We start from the raw sequence: 11,946 nt of genomic DNA on the forward strand, positions 1-11,946 counted from the left end.
GTTTTATTTGCATGGAACTGAGTTTGTGATATATGTTGTTGAACTGAGTGTGTGTGGCTTGTGTGCATTCAAAAAGCAGGTGTAGAGTGTCATAGTTGGGCTGGTGTGTGGTGTAATAACATTTTGAGAGGAAGAATTTTTTGCTGTGTGAAAAAGGAAAGTTATTTGTTTTCATGATGAATAGTTGCATGTGTTTTTTTTGTGTAGGTTTATATCAGGTTTTATTTGCATGGAAGTGTTTGATATATGTAGTTCAGTTGAGTGTGTGTGGCTTTTGTGTGCATTCAAAGAGCAAATAGTTGTGTCATAGGCATAGCTGTGTTAGTGGTTGGTCCAATATGATTGTAAGAGAAGGTCTTCCTTGTGTGACAAAGGGAAATTATTTGATTCAATATTGATAACTGTAATGTTTTTTTTTTTTTTTTTTTTTTTTTTTTTTTTTCATGCGGGCGTGTGTGTCCTTTGCTGTGTGCATGAACCGTAGTTTGATGTATTTAGTTGGGTGTGTCTGTGTCCACCGGTATGGCTAAGCTGTGAGATGTTGTCAGCCACTTTCTGTGTAATGAGGAAGCAAATAATGTAATTAGGATGCCAGTTTGCTGGTTTATTATGATTTTGAGAGGAAAAGGTTTTCTTAAGATGTGTCTCTGTTTTGAGCAGCACAGTCGTGTTTTTTTCGATTACTTGAACACAATGTGGATGCTGGTTTGTGTCTAAAAAATTGCTTCAGCTAAGTGTATTCAGGATCCTTTCAGTAACTTTCTGTTCAATTAAATGTTTTTTTTTCTATAAGACAAGTAATGTTTAAATCAAAAATATGTTTCATTTAATTTACAGATATTGATATCGATTGGCTGTGAGATCTGGTGTTGTTGAGAGCGAGAGACCTGCAATTGACCTTCGAGCGACCTGCGAGTGACCTGCGAGCGACCTTCGAGCAACCTGCGAGCTACATCTGCGATCCCTTGATCCAGGACAAGTTTACACAGACATATTGATTCAATTTAAAAACAAACACATAACTAATTGTTAATCAACACACATAGTTTTACTTCTTTGACACACAGACACACACAGACAGACAGACAGACAGACACACACACACACACACACACACACACTCTGCCAAGGTAAGTTAAAATATTTATGTATTTGAAGGCTGACCTTGTCTGGGAAAGCATTGTTTGTGAGTATGATTGGCACAGATTCACTTGGATTTTTTAAGTTTCTTTGAACTTCGGAGGAAATTTTATTTTATTTTTTTTTGTTTGTTTGTTTTTCATTCCTAGATGCCCCGTGCCAAGTCCCACCGGCGGGCCCAGGCCCAGAAGCGGAGGATGGCGCAGCCGCAGCCATGGACCCCCCAGCCGCCTGTCCCCGAGTTCGTTGCTCGTAAGTATCAAACTGTTTGTTTGTTTTTTTAATGTTTAACTGACGCAGTTTGAATGTTATTTGAGGAAATACAAATTTTGTGTCATCATACTTAACTTTGTTGTCAACCACACAGGGCGCGGTACAGGGTACCGCCATCGCGTGCGGAGATGGCCGACTTCGGAGCTGACCCAGCGCAGCTTCAAGTTGGTCACTCCTGCCCTGCAGCCGGACCAGAAGGTATTAGTTTTTCTTTTTCAGAAACACAGTGCTGGTCGTAAGAAGTCGGTGTCTATGTTCTAAAGCCGTGTCTCTGTCGTTGCAGATGGTGTTCGTCGTGGGAGACTCCCACCTGCGGGCCATGGTGGATGGGATCGTCGCGATGCCGGAGGTACCTCTCTCTTTCTCTTTTCTCTCTGTTCCAGGTGCGCATGCAGCAGAGCTGAGGAAGGAGGTGTCCCACGCCGCTCTCCCCTGGACCCCGGACGTGGTGTGTGTGCTCGCCCCGAGCAACAACCTGACAGCCAGCAGGAACATCGGAGAGGCGTCGCTGGACTTCGGTGCTCTCCTGGCTACAGTTTGCAACCGCTGGGCGAAGGTGTGTTTAATTTGCAGTTGGCAGTATTTGTTTTGTCCTGTGCTGTCACAGTAAGCGTGTGTTTTCACATGTGCTTTTTTAGAAACCTAAATGTGATTCTAAACGTGATTTTTTGTGTGTGTGTGTGTGTGTAGGTGTTCGTGCTGGATTTCCCTCCACGCCTGAACATCGAGCCTGGCCTGCAGGAGCTGTTCCGCCAGGAGTTCCGCCGTGTCGCAGCACGCATGGGTACGTCTTAGTTTTGGTCATCAGTTTGATTATAACTGACGTATCGTGAACCTAACCTCATATGTTTTACATGAGTGTATTTATTACCAGAATGTATAATATTTCTCACTTTTGTGGCAGGTCTCCCATACGTGTCTGTGGCAGAGCACCTCCCTCTGGACCGTTTGGAGCTGTGGAGCCGTGACGGTGTAAGTACAGCATACTTTGTTGTTGTGACATGACACATGGAGGAGTTGAAGGTTGTCATTTTCGATACACCAGCTGAGCGCAATGTGTTCTGTGTTTCACTGTTTTCCAGGTGCACCTCAGCGACAGCGACGGAACGCCGATCCTCGTCCAGGCCCTGTGGGACGCCGCGGTCCGCCAGCTGACTCCTCCTCCTCCTCCTCCTCCCTCGGTGCCCCCCCGGACATCGCCTCGTGCCAGGGTCTCCCCCGTGCTGGTTGTGACAGGACACAGCCCCGCGCCCCGTCACCGTGACCCACTGGAGTGGACCGTCGTCGGACAGGAGGGCAAGGTAATGTGTTTGAGTCATTTTCTGGCTGTACATTTGTGCATCTTTTCTGGTTTTACGCCTTTATTTTGTGTGTGTGTGTTTGTGTGTGTGTGTGTGTGTGTGTGTGTTTTTAATGGTGATAAATTTTTTTTTGTTGTGGTTTTTAAGATTCGAGCATCTCCGGTGCAAGAGTCTGTCCTCCCGTCCAACCCCGTGTGGTTCAGCGGCGACATCCTGGATGCCATGGAGAGGGTTTCGCCATCCTCGGACAGCGACGTCACTTCCCTTCTGCCAGCTGGCCAGGTAAAGTGCCTGATAACTACATTTATATAGTATGAAGTAATTCATATTAGTTTTGACTTTAAGGTGTTTCTGTTAAGTTATAAAATGTTAAATGGGTTTGCCTCTAATGTTTCCCCTTGTCTCTGTGTGAGTGTGTGTGTGAATGGTTGTGAGTTTTTCTGAGTGCGTGCTGTGTCTTTTTGAGTCAGGTCATCACGGTGCTGGTGGTTGTGTGGCTCAGGTCCCAGGCTGCTCCAGTACATCTGGCTCTCCTCGGCATCCGCATTCCTCATCCACCAACTGTTTTTACATTTTTTTCCTTTATATTATACATACAGATCTTTTGTTGTTTTTTTTTTTTCTGTGCTTGCAAAACCCATTGTATGTGTGTATGTCCTGGACAAAATTGAATTTAAGACTGCATTTAACAAGGTTTGTTTTCCTTCTTTTAGACTTCCCGTGTGAGGCGTTCGCCGAAAGGTGTTGCCACAAGGTGTAGAGGAGGGAAGCGGCAGGTTGGTATCATATTTAGTATGTGAGCTATGTGGATTGTTTTTGTCGTATTTTGATAACACGTGTAGAACCCGAATGAATGAGTGCATTATTGAAATGAGTCTTTTGTCTTCCCCTATCTTTTTTAGGTGCTGGCAACACCTTCACCTGCCCGTGTCACCGTGCCTGCCTCCGGGCCCAGACCAGCGGTGCAGCAGGTTTGTCTTTGTTTATATATATATATTATGTGAATTATTATTATGACAGGTAACAGGGAAATGGTTCTCCTGTTTTCTTTAGTAAAACCATGTTTTGTTTTTTTTGTGTGTGTGTGTGTGTGTGTGTCAGGTGGAGACGACAGCCCAGGAGTCGTCCAGCGTGGTGCCAGGGGTGGTCGTCGTCCGGGAGGAGGTCGCCGCAGCGTGCCCAGCTGTCCCGGAGGTGCTGCATTTATTTAGCTCTTCTTTTTTGGCACTAGTTATATAGACCATATCACACTAGTTATATAGACTGTTTAATATTTAATTTTTAAACGGTCCCACAATTCCATCTCTGCTGTAATCCGGAAGCCAAGCAACGACATTTCGTTGCCAAAATCTCACTGCTGTGTTTTTTTTTGTTTTTTTGTGCAATGACAATAAAGAAAGTCTAAACAGTCTATATTTAATAAAAATATGTTTTTGATTTTTGTACAGGTGGAGGCGACAGTCCAGGAGTCTGCCAGCGCGGTGCCGGGAGTGGTCGTCGGTCAGGAGGAGGTCGCCGCATCGTGCCCTGCTGTCCCAGAGGAGCAACAGAAGATCTTCAAAGCTAAGGCTGTTTTTGTTCCTTCTGTTTGTGTTAGTGATGTTAAGTCAGAGTCTAGCGCTAATGCTGTGGCAACAGGGTCTAACATAGATAGCAGCAGGATTAGGCTAGCTAAAGTTGTGCGCGGGTCGTTTCATCAGGGAAATGCCCGATTTGTGTATGGTGGTGTGCAGTGTATGGCTATAGCTTTGGTCAGCTTAGCCAAACACACAGTGAGGAGCGCGTTCTCGTGGGACAGGCTGGATCTGGATCGCGCGTTGGTTGAAGGTGATGAGTTGTACACGAGTTTGCGTGACCTCAACATCTTCAGCCATGTGTCTAATCTGCTGTCTGTGCCAGATTTGCCACAACAGCTGGAATTAGACGGACGGCTGTTTAGGTTCGGTTTTGGTGACACGGTGTTAGGCGAAGTAGGCGTGACCGAAGGTGAATACATCGATTTCGGTGTGTTCATCAGCTTGCGTAATGGACTGGAGAGAATCTTCAGTCAATACACCACATGTCTTTTGACAATGTGCGGAAACACCACTGCCATCGTGTGTGAGGGTGGACGGTTCGCTGTGGTCGACAGTCACTCACGCAGTAACACTGGCTTGTTACACCATGACGGTACAAGCGTGGTTCTGCATTTCGCGTGTCTCGACGACCTGCACCACTACATCTGTCGTTTGGCCGACAGTCTCCGTTCGAGGGAGAAGCTCTTTGAGCTGTGTGGTGTTACGGTCAGCACGGATGCAAGTCCAGCGCGGTCTGGTGTGTCTGTGGAGAGTCTCATCACTGAGATGAGCGCTGCTCCAGCACCAGAGTCTAGTGTGCTCACTGAGGCTGGGAGAAAAAGTGAGGTGTCTGCAGGCGTTTGTGTGCCTGAGTGTGGTGTCAGCATTGCCGCAAGTCCGGCACTGTCTGGCATTTCTGTGTTGACTTTCTCCAGCGAGGTGAGCAGCGGTTCAGCGGCAGAACCAACAGTGGCTAATGGCAGAAAGCGTGTTATTTCTTCCGGCACTTGTATGTCGAAGAAATCCAAGAGTTTCGATGTCCGAGAGGTCAATTCGGATGTCGAATTTGTTAGCGAGGTGAGAAGTGAAGAGCTGGTCTTCCATCCCCTCGGCTTGGATGTTTGTCGTGCTTTATGCACAAAGTTGAACGTCGATTGCGTGAAGGTTGTTAGTCCGGTAGCCACAGAGGAGGGGTTGTTGGGTGTTCCTTGTAGCAAAGAGAGGATTGTGGCCGATGGGAACTGCTTCTTCAGAGCCATCTCTCAGGCTGTGAGTGGTTCTCAGAAGCACCATCGTAGGATTAGGTTAGCTGTATGTAAAGAGTTAGAAAGGAACACTGATAGATATCAGAGTTTTTTGAGGACTGAGTACTCCTCTGTGTTAGAGTATATTCAGCAGTCCAGGATGAGACGTGTCGGTAGTTGGGCCACAGAGGTGGAAATTCAGGCGACAGCCGACTGGTTAGGCGTCAGTGTGTATACTTTCCATGATGGGCGTTGGATAAAGTATAGCTGTAGTAGTAAGCATTTATCAGCGGAGTGTATTTACATAGAAAATGTAATGGGACGGCATTTTGAGAATGTTGTTTGCGTGTGTAAGCCTGGACTGCACTGTTGTTACAGTTACTGCAAAGTTAGTCAAGTGTCAGTTTACAACATAAGGTCTAGAAGGATGGATGTTGTGGTTGTAGATAGTGACAACACAGCGGTTAGGTGTGATGTTGTAGGTGTAGAAGATAGTGACAAGGTTGTGGAGGCTGCTAGGGAGTTAGCGTCAGGTAGAAGGTCTTTTAAGTCAAAGTATCTGAGTCAGAAAAAGAGGAAGCAGGAGAAGTTGAATATGTCGCTTAGGGAGAAACGTCAGCTGAGGATTAGAAAGAAATATCAAGAAAGTGTAGTGTTCAGGGAAAAGGCTAAGTTGTGGAGTGTAGGGAATTATTGTAAGAATTTGGCCCACAGAGAGAGGGTTAAAGAGTTTAGTGTCAGTAAATACAGAGAAAGCATTGAGCATAGGGAGAGAGTCAAGGCCAAGAGTGTAGGCAAATATAGGGACAGCAGTGAGCATAGGGAGAGACTTATAGAAAGCATTAAGACGAAGTATCATGATAGTATAGAGCATAAACAGAGAGTTATTTCCAGTGTGAGGTTAGGCAGAAAGCAGAGGGTAGAGAGATCCAAAGATTTTGATTTTGTGATGGATCAATTTTTAGAAAAGGTCAGAGATGGACCTGATTTTGTGTGCTGTGTGTGTCATAGGTTGTTTTTTAGATATCAGGTGGTCATTTGTGAAAGGGAAGTGTATAGGGAAAGTTCAGCGGCTGTGGCAGATAGGTGTATAGGCGGGCAGTATTTGCACAGGTGTAGTCGGGAGTGTGTTGCGCCGTGTTTGTTGGTTTCGTCGCGCGGTAATTTGTGGATTTGCTACACGTGTAATAGGAAGCTTAGTTCAGGTGAGATGCCAGCTGAATGCTGGGTTAATAACTTGGAGCTTGATCCCATTCCTGCTGAACTGGGATCTTTGAATAGTTTAGAACAGCATCTTATTGCGTTACACATTCCATTCATGAAAATGTTGGCACTGCCTAAAGGCGGACAGAATGGAGTACATGGACCAGTGACATGTGTTCCAGCCAACATTGTTCAGACTGTGAATGTGTTGCCTCGTTCGAATATGGAGGGGTCTCTGCTTCAGGTTAAGCTGAAGCGGAAACTCACCTATAAAGGGCATTACGAGTACCAGTTTGTGGATACGTTGCGTGTAAGACAGGCGCTAGAGTACTTAAAGAGGACAAATGTTCACTATAGAGATATTGAATTTAATGAGCACTGGGTTAATGAGTTTGTTAGGGAGGAAGATAGGGAGAGGGAAGAGGCCGAGTCAGGCAGTGAGGATGAGGCTGAGGTTAGGTCAGGGCAGGTTACGGTTCAGAGTGAAATGTGTGAGCTAGCGGAATCAGCAGACATAGGACAGGATGAACTGTTACATGACAGACAACAGCACTGCATGTTTCAGGACACTTGTCTTATGCCTGTTGATATTGGTCAGGAAGCTTTAGATCAGTATTTTAAGGATATTTTGAATATTGCGCCTGCAGAAGGGAATAGTCCGGTAAGAATGCTTTCTGACCACACGAATGAGGCAAAGTGTTTTCCAGTGTTGTTTCCCACGGGCGGTAAGACATTCCATGATGGTCGGTGGCACGACTTGACGTTGGCGCGTTATCTTAATAATAGGATTATGCATGCCGACGGTCGTTTTGCGCGTAATGTAGAATATATATTTTTTGCGCAGTACGTGTCGGAGTTGGACAAGGTTGTGTCCAGTGTTTCTGTTGCGTTGCGGAAGGATAAAGGAGGTCAGAGGCCTCAGCGGGTTAGCGAGGAAATGTTGGCAGATGCGGACGCCTTGAAGCAGTTGTTGGCGTGTGATGATGGGTTTAGGTTTCTTAAACCCATCAGAGGAACTCCGGCCTTCTGGCAGTCTGTCCAGAAGGACGTGATGGCTTGTGTGCGTCAGTTAGGTATTCCTACGTGGTTTTGCTCGTTTTCGTCTGCGGATATGCGCTGGCAGAATCTTCTGACCAGCATCCTGAAACAGGAAGGCAGATCGCAGACGGTAGAGGATTTGGAGTGGGCTGATAGGTGCGCGTTGTTGCGACGTAATCCTGTGACCGCGGCGCGGATGTTTGACTACAGGTGGCATTGTTTTCTGAAAGAGGTTCTTATGTCTCCCTGTCAACCAATCGGCAAAATAATCGATTACTTTTATAGGGTAGAATTTCAACAGCGAGGCTCACCACATGTACACTGTTTGTTTTGGATCGAGGGTGCTCCCCAAATTGATAAAAACACAGATGAGGAAGTTATAGAATTTATTGACCGTTACGTTACATGTGAGCTACCCTCAGATGATGACACACTATTGGACACAGTGTCATCTGTTCAAACACATTCCAAACGACATTCAAAGTCATGCAGAAAACACAAAACGACGTGTCGTTTCAATTTTCCAAAACCTGTGTCTGCGCGTACATTCATTTGTAGAATGCCTGAGTGCAAGTGTGATAAGAACAAGAAGACAGGTGAGGCTGAATCTAATTCAGAAAACAAGCCAGCCTGTAAATGTTTTGAGGACAGGGATAAAATGCCCAAAGAGTTTGCGCACAAAATTCTTGAAGATGTCAAGAAAGCTGTGGAATGCGATGTGCCTCCTGCTAGTGTAGAGGAGTTGTTTCATAGTTTGCGTATTAATCAGGAGATTTTTGAGAGGGCTTATAGGCGTTTAGAGAAGAGGCATAAGGTAGTGTATAGGAGAGGGGTGAACGAGGTTTGGGTTAATCAATATAGCAAGAAGTTGTTGAAGTGCTGGAATGCTAACATGGACATTAGCTTTGTCACCGACGCCTACGCAGTAGTAATATACATAATATCGTATATTACGAAAGCAGAGAGAGAAATTGGCCTCTTATTGAGTAATGCCCAAAAAGAAGCAAAAAAACAAGGGAATCTCTCTGCCAAAGAAGCCCTGCGGAAGCTGGGCAGTGTATATTTACACAACAGAGATGTTTGTGCGCAGGAGGCGGTGTATAGGCTAACGAACATGCACCTTAGGGAGTGTTCCAGGAAGGTTGTGTTTGTGCCGACAGGCAGTAGGATAGTTAGAATGAGTTTGCCCCTCAGTGTGTTGAGGCAGATGGCGGCCTCCCGTGATCTACGGGAGGAGGATATGTTTATGATAAGTATTGTAGATAGATATAGAAATAGGCCTGATAGCGACGTGTTTGAAAACATGTGTATGGCCACCTTTGCATCTGAGTATCGTGTTCTCAGCAAAAATGAAATGTCTAAAGACAGAATTGAACTTAAGAATGACTTAGGATTCATTCTTAGGAGAACACGCACTCAGTTTGCAGTGGTGCGGTACATGCGTTTTAATTTGGATAGAGAGGAGGAGGCACATTTTCAGAGCCTGTTGCAGTTGTTTCTTCCTTATAGAACTGACTCAGACCTCAAACCTGATGGCTTTGAGCTGTTTGAGCAGTTCTATAACGATGGTGAGGTGTTGTTTAGCGACGGCTCTGTACATTCGGTTAGTGATGTTGTCGATGAGAATAGGGCAAGGTTTGAGGTAAATTGTCCTCACCTTGAGTTAGCTCAGGAGATAGCCGCGCAAAACAACGGCGTAGATGAGGATGTTTGGGGTGAGCTTTGTCCTGAACAGGAAGCGGAACGCCTTGAGGGTTTAGAGGAGATGAGGCAGCAGCGGGAAGGTGAGTTAGCTGAGGAACAGTTGGTTGAGTCATTGGTGAATGTGCCAGATTTGATTGTTGGTGGCAGACAGGTAGCGCAGTTAGAGAGAAACAGGTCCATTTTATCTAGAACTGAGGGTTTAGCGCTTGTTAGGTCTCTGAATGAGACACAGCTTGCTGTTTTTTATAAGGTGAGACAGTGGTGTCTGCAGAAGGTGATGGGTAAAAACCCAGAGCCTCTGCGTGTATTTGTGACAGGTGGTGCAGGGACGGGGAAAAGTCATTTAATTAGGGCTATCCAGTATGAGGCAGCGCGGCTGCTGTCAACACTTTGTGATCAACCAGACGATATCTGTATTTTGTTAACTGCTCCTACTGGAATAGCTGCATACAATTTAAATGCAGCAACAATTCATCACACATTGAGTATTGGCAAACAGGCTAGTTTACCTTACACCCCTCTGGGTGAAGATAAACTAAACTCTTTGCGAGCAAAATTAAGTCACCTCCAAATTTTAATTATAGATGAAATAAGTATGGTTAATCACAACTTGTTGGCTTATGTCCACGGTAGATTGAGACAGATTAAACAGACAGGCGACTTTTCCCCGTTTGGTAATGTTAGTGTGATAGCTGTCGGAGACTTCTATCAGTTGCCTCCCGTTAAAGGGAAGCCTCTGTATAGTAGTCCTGTTGGTGTGGACCTGTGGTGTAATTTCAGCATCGTGGAGCTGAAAAAGATAGTTAGGCAGAAGGATAGTGTTTTTGCTGAAATGCTGAATAGGTTAAGAGTGCGTTCCAGGGCCACCCCAATGTTAGATAGCGACGTTGAAATGTTGAAGATGCGCGAGACCGGCGAGGTGAGCTCAGCCTTGCATATCTTTGCGACGAATAGGCAAGTAAGTGAGCACAACCTAAATTATCTGTTTGACTGTTGTCCTGATTATGTCACCATTGAGGCGCAGGATTTTGTGACTAACAGGACAACAGGGAATTTGGAACGGATGCCCGGGCATCACGGCGTTGCGGCGGACACGTCTCTACCGGAGACGTTGTGTATAGCGAGGAACGCGCGAGTCATGTTGTGTAAGAACGTGGATGTTGCGGACGGCCTGGTCAATGGAGCATGTGGCACGGTTACTCAGATAGTTTTTGGAGAGGATTCCACGTTTCCTCTCACCGTGTATGTTAGATTTGATGATGTGAATATTGGTTCAGATAGGAGGAAAAACCGTGCACATGCAGCAGTAGAATGCCTGCAGTCTACTGCCATTGATCCAGAGGAGGATAGAGCCACCAAGCGTGGCGGTTTGCGTCGTCAGTTTCCTCTTAGGTTAGCGTGGGCTTGCACTGTTCACAAAGTGCAAGGACTCACTGTGGACGAGGCGGTAGTGTCCTTAAAGAGGGTGTTTGCACCGGGGCAGGCATATGTAGCACTTAGTCGCGTTAGGGCCTTGTCTGGACTGATCATCGAGGATTTTACAGAGAGGGCTATTTACTGCAAGGACGCCATAAAGGAGGCCTTGGATAGCATGCCTCCATTTTTGATTGAGCAGCCAGAGCCTTCATTAAATGCACACAGTTTCTCTGTGTATTTAATGAACGTTCAAAATTTAAGTCGCCACCTGGTAGATTTGGTGTCTTGCACGCAGCATTTACAGCTTACCTGTATTGCTGTGACAGAAACGTGGCTCACTGCACAGTCCTCATTAGACAGTGTCCAAATTGAAGGTTACACTTTCCACAATCGTCCTCGTGGCTTGTGTTACAGCAGCAGTAACCCCAAATTGTTAGAGCTAAAGAACCTAGAACACGGTGGAGTTGGTTTGTATAGTGTAGACAATTTGGACTGTAATATTCTGCAGGTGCCTGATTTGAATCTGGAGTGTTTGGTGTGCCTGTGTAACAAATTCAACATATTGTTGGCAGTAATTTATCGTCCACCGTGTTATCCAATTTCTTTATTCAAACAAAATCTGGGGAAGTTACTTGATTGGTTAAATCCAATCAGTAACACAATTGTAATAATGGGGGATTTCAATGACAACATTTTAAAAACATCCTCAATTTGCAAATTTATGGGTGAAAAAGGATTTAGTCAGCATGTAACACAAGAAACTACGGAGAAGGGGACACTAATTGATCACGTTTATGTTAAAACAACACAGTATAATGTGGAGTGTGCAGTGATGCCCACGTATTTTAGTGATCACGAAGGTGTTGTTTGTAGTTTTAGTGTTAACGATGATCAGGGGTTAGTTGTTGACTTGGAGGAGGTAGAGGGCCTCTTCGAGTCAGACGTGGATTTTGATGAGGGTTAGGTTGTTTTGTTTGGCAAAGGAAGCAAACGATGAATTCACACTACTGGTGTAAATTCTTTGTTTGATGAGTCAAACGGAGCTACATTGCAGTGTCCCGGTGCAAATGT

At 45.4% G+C, this 11,946-nt stretch overlaps 1 protein-coding gene across 1 annotated transcript; it reads left to right on the top strand.

Annotated features, from left to right (window-relative positions):
- Positions 1-2,421: 2,421 nt before the first annotated feature.
- Positions 2,422-5,678, top strand: LOC115372345 (uncharacterized). The gene is made up of 9 exons (XM_030070151.1): positions 2,422-2,436; positions 2,496-2,714; positions 2,862-2,996; positions 3,185-3,232; positions 3,428-3,490; positions 3,617-3,685; positions 3,816-3,908; positions 4,163-5,539; positions 5,655-5,678. Exons 1-9 carry the CDS (start codon positions 2,422-2,424, stop codon positions 5,676-5,678), a joined length of 2,043 nt encoding a protein of 680 aa, XP_029926011.1.
- Positions 5,679-11,946: the final 6,268 nt, after the last annotated feature.

The sequence above is a fragment of the Myripristis murdjan genome, chromosome 15 (assembly GCF_902150065.1).
Source record: "Myripristis murdjan chromosome 15, fMyrMur1.1, whole genome shotgun sequence".
NCBI lineage: Eukaryota > Metazoa > Chordata > Actinopteri > Holocentriformes > Holocentridae > Myripristis > Myripristis murdjan.

Coding starts and splice junctions, on each gene's coding strand:
- LOC115372345 (XM_030070151.1), top strand. Junction 2,997..3,184: donor CCCTTCTGCCAGCTGGCCAG/GTAAAGTGCCTG, acceptor TTTTTGAGTCAG/GTCATCACGGTGCTGGTGGT. Junction 3,491..3,616: donor GTAGAGGAGGGAAGCGGCAG/GTTGGTATCATA, acceptor TATCTTTTTTAG/GTGCTGGCAACACCTTCACC.